Below are 4,978 nucleotides of genomic sequence, written 5' to 3' on the forward strand. Positions count from 1 at the left end.
GAATGTGGTCTTTCCCTTTCTTGATCTTGGAGACTACACGCAGCAGTATTCCTGTACAGTGGTAAAAGAGGTCCTTGTTGAGTAGATGGATGGGAAAAGGAATAAAGAAATAAGAGTCCTTTTTCTTGGGTGCCATGATTATAACAAATGGGTGTTCCTTGGTAGCTTTACTTTCTTGCTAGGCACGTATGGCTATGGACAATGTTGGTGAAAAACGTGTTCAAACGTGTCTTTTTTAAATACTTTTCTTTTTACCTTTACGTTTTCTTTATATCAGAATTTACACCATGGCGGCATCAGACCTTATAATTAACGACACAGACTAAAAAAAACGCGTCCCATCAGTACATTACTCCTTCAATCATAAAGCTGTTCTTTAATGCTATACCTGGCAGTACAACCGGTGTAGATAGTCATTATAAAGGATACGTAAAGACTTGAATAATGTGGCAGAAGAAAAAAAAAAAGAATAAAGAAAAAGGAAAAAAAAAAAATGGGGCTCCCCTTCGGGTCGCTGATCCCATTTTTTTGCAGGCGTATCAGACTTTGTCCTCCGACCACATATTTTTTGACCTACGCTACGCTTCGGTAAAAATACGTGGTTCCCGGAGGACCCATCAGTCATTAGCTATGGTATCGCTATGGTAACATTTTATTTGATCTATACAAAAAACCATAAAGGCCCGTGATAAATAGTGAAAGAAAAATTTGTCCCATAAATGATAATTTCTCTGTCAATAAAAATATTCTATCGATTAATGTCATTCACTTAATAGTAGGAGTAATTGCACAACATTTCGTTTTAATAAATTCAAAACAACTAATGTTCTGGAATTTTCGTTTAAGTAAACCTTAAAGGTATCATTGATTATAGTATAAGCATAAGTTTGATCTAAAGTTTGAGGTTTTGTGATCAGACATATAGCTCTTCCAATTTCCCCATCATGAGCCGTGACGTCAGTATAAGTCTCACTAAGTTTTAGGTTGTCATTTGATTCTTGACTTGATGGGAGGTTGACTTCAAGATCTGGTGGTGCGAAACTTTCCCCAGTATTTGTTTCTGATGAGGACTCCTCCATTCTATTTGGGATTGTCTAAATTTCAAAAACCAAGTAGTTCTTTTGACCTGGGTTGGATCGTTCATTCTGTTTTTCTAAACAGTCGGATGAGCTTCCCTGTCGCTCTTTTTTCCCTTGTTCTTTTTCTTTTCATGTTCTCTAATCATTTTCGAAACTTGATTTCTTGATTGAAGTTGAAAATGTACGTTTTTATTTAAAAGAAGTTTTATGATATTTGCATTTCCCAATATAGTAATTTTTGGCTTTTTTTTTGTCCCAATTCTAAAGGCTTTTACACTACGTATTACATACTCCGTCTAATACGCCAAAAAAAGGGGGGGAGGGATAGATGACGTGTGCGGAGATTTTAGGCTGGCCTTTGATTTTGCGTGCGTCCGTGCGCCCGTGCGCCTACACCACCTTCCATATGTATTCTTTGGTTACTTGTTTCCTTTTTCCTTCTTTACAAAGACGTCTCCCATACACCATTTTATCAGTCATAGAGATTATGTTGACCTTTTCATTTTATTGCCCTTTAGATATATCAAGTAGAAAAATAAAAATAAAAAAAAGAATACTTACACTTGACATTTTATACACCTGTCCTTTGTTCCTTACAAAGACTTATTATATCCTATACCTTTACTTTAGTGTCAACTTTTTTTATATATTAAAAAAAGACAGGCTCTTGTTCCTGTTTACCTTCATTTAAAATACATTTTACGCTTCGTGTTTAACGCCAATACGCCTTCATCTTATTTATCATGACTTACACTATAGTAGCATGCGTTCATCTTTACAAATTGCACCAAGACCTACATTAAAAAGATCAGCTTCTCGGTCATTTTTTGATGCATTCTTTTACTGCTAACGTTGTTTCCTTTACTTTAACCCATTAAATCTTCTTTTGCTTGTGCATTATTATACTTTACTTATTCATCATCCTTCTGTGTAAACAAAATGAATCTATCAGTACTGTTTAAAGTGAACCCCCTTTATAAAGAAGCTACCTTATTTGGCCATCAACCAATGCACTTACCATGAACAGGCCTCCATGACACAAATTCCCTTTTTCTTTTCTTGTTTAGCTTCACTCATTTATAGAGACGCTCGGGATTTCGGGCTCCTTGTCCATCACTTCACTCTGTCTTTGCTGTATTTAATTACTGACTCTATACATGGAAAAAGAATCTTGGACTCATTCCTTCTCAAGAGTCGGGACACTAGACTAGAGCGACTCACCTAGTTAGTCTTTTACACTACATTGCAACCTTTTTCTTGTGCATTACCTTGTAAAGAGCTGTGACTCTTGTTCTTGATACGCAAGGGGAAAAAAAGAACCCAGTCTTTTGTAACTGCTATTCTATTGTGTCACCATTATAATCAATCAAACAATGCAACTTTAAAAAAGGTAAAAGAAAGTAATTCACTTTAATCCGCAACAATTTTTTTTATTTTAGTATAATTATAAAGCTTTCTTTGGTTTAAAATCAACACACTTCAAATCACTAGTACGCTCAATCATATCTGGATGTAACTTCATAGATCGTAATTGAATAGTAAGGGGTCTGTCTTTCTGAATGAATGTTATTATATCCGCGAATTCAGCCTGAATTAATACCCGCATGCTGTCTGTTGTACATAACGCCGCGATGGCCAACGCACCATGTTCGAAGTAACGCAACAGAATATTAAATCTATTGCCTACAGTTTTTATTAATGCAATCTTGTGCGTTGTATAGTTGCATTCTATTGTTTGAATAAATACTTTTTTTTTAAAAAAAAAAAGAAATATTTACGCTTTAATAGATCTACAAATTTGTCGTGGAAGCCAGGGTATTCTTTCTTCAGTTTTTCGCCGAAGCAATAGAAATGGTAGCATCCAGCGTATTGGATTGTTGTTCCCCAATTTCCGAGGGTAATGTTGTTGTCATAATAATCCCTAACGGCACTAGCAAATACCTCAAGTTCAGATTGCTTTGTTTTGTCCGTTAACTGTGGAGCCACAGGAATTACTATCTGCATCAACATATTCTCAGTGGCCATCAACTGTATGTTGTTTTTAACCAACTGCAAATCCGGGAGGGCATTCTTTCCTTTCTTTACAACTGGAGCTTTTTTGGCCTTAAGAGCATCATTTACTTGACGCGCTCCAGAATCATTGTTATCATTCGTTCTGTCGTCGGAACAGCCAGCCTCATCATCAATATAGGGGTTCTTGCTGTATTATTTTTGGTTTTTAGCAGAACCACTGGCACTGGTCTCTTCCACTACCACTCTTTTCTTTGGCGTGGCCATCGGTCTTCCTTCAACCGGTAATACCGCAGATTGACCTGATTAAGTACATGTTAAGGCACATGTTAAGGTGCATGTTAAGGTACATGTATAAATATATTTTTTTTAAAAGAATAAAAAAAACTAACCTTGGATATGTAAAGTAATGTTAAATTTTTCCAAACAATACATAATCATTGTTGGATGATCGTTTGGATCTACAGAATAAAGTAAGCTATATGTTATGTTTATGAACCCTTGTGTCATGTACTTACAATTCTTTTTAATTACGTAGTAAATAATGTGGCTTTTAATTTGGTTTGGCGCATATATCCCTGAGGCCATTACATAAAAACACATATTACCTATAGCGTCTATTTAAAGGGGGAAGATAAAAGTCTTGTTACTTCAGGCTAGAAATAGATAAGAAAAAAAGGGGGCGTGGGATACTGATCTTAATCAGTTTTTGAAAATAATAAAAATAAAACCTCAACCTGCTTTTTAAAAATACACTTAATTTAATGACTTTATCTTATGGGCTATAAAAGCACACAACTAGTACAATTAAATAAATAAAAAAGTGGAAGGGTAACAGTTTTTATTATTTTCTTATGAGTATGTCGATGATGCGCTGTATAATGCCTTACCTGTAATCCTCTTTTTTTTCTTTATCACGCTACAAGAAGCAACCATTGAGTTTATTTTTGAGGGCTACTGAAATAAGAGTATGCGAGTAGTATTGGCGTGATAAAGAGTATTTCTTTAAATAAAATAGAGTTTAGTTAAGAAGGTCTTTATAATTGCCAGTTGAGTGAGCACCACAGCTAGTTTAAGCAGAAGCTGAACTGTTAGAAAAGAAATGGATTTAAGTATAGCTTATATGCTTATAAATAAAAGATACAATGATAAAATGTAATAAACGGATCAATCAGAATGATAATAGAGCTGAATAATATATAAAACTAATAAGTCAAAGTGTTGAAATATGAGTAAAATAATAGATGAGGATTTTTATTTAGGAGAGGTCTTATGGATGCCTATTTATAAAGATGGTCGTATAATCCAGTCACTGAAATTAAAGAAATTGGGAAAATTTATAGAAGAGATTGAGGCAATTGCGCCTACTAAGAGGTCACAGATCTGAGGATAAGAAAAAGATGAAAAGAAGTAGTTTTGGCAGGTGCAAACCCGAAAAGGTGTATTGCACTTTAGTAGGTGTTTAAAAAGAAAAAAAGATTGGAAATGCGCTCGATTTGTCGCATAACACTACCATAAATAAAAAACCAATCCCCCTCCTCCTTATGCTAAGAATGGGGAATTGCTTATAAATATTAAATACAGAATAATGATATTTTATAAAGACATGCCAACTGACACTCATTAAAAATAGAACGTCTCCATGTACCCTCTTATTTCACGCACACTATAATCTATAAGAGACTCTACATAATACGGCTATATTTTATTCTTTATTTTTTTTTATAGGCAGCAGAAATCTATGTGCACTCAATAGGTGTTACCTGTGATACTAATAGGGACACAAACAGGTCGCTTGCATGTATTTTTCAAGTACGCCATCATGTCTGAACATAACTACCACAGTGTACAACACTACTTTGTTTTTTAACAATGCTTTTCTGGTTCCG

General features: G+C 34.7%; 1 protein-coding gene across 1 annotated transcript; it reads right to left on the bottom strand.

Annotated features, from left to right (window-relative positions):
• Positions 1–2,523: 2,523 nt before the first annotated feature.
• EV154DRAFT_488700 (uncharacterized protein) lies at positions 2,524–3,677 on the bottom strand (the record flags this gene model as incomplete). Its single annotated transcript, XM_051599172.1, has 5 exons — positions 2,524–2,807; positions 2,858–3,275; positions 3,333–3,391; positions 3,482–3,550; positions 3,608–3,677. 5 exons carry the CDS (start codon positions 3,675–3,677, stop codon positions 2,524–2,526), a joined length of 900 nt encoding a protein of 299 aa, XP_051450235.1.
• Positions 3,678–4,978: the final 1,301 nt, after the last annotated feature.

Source organism: Mucor mucedo (genome assembly GCF_025094135.1).
Source record: "Mucor mucedo strain NRRL 3635 chromosome Unknown EV154scaffold_273, whole genome shotgun sequence".
Lineage (NCBI taxonomy): Eukaryota > Fungi > Mucoromycota > Mucoromycetes > Mucorales > Mucoraceae > Mucor > Mucor mucedo.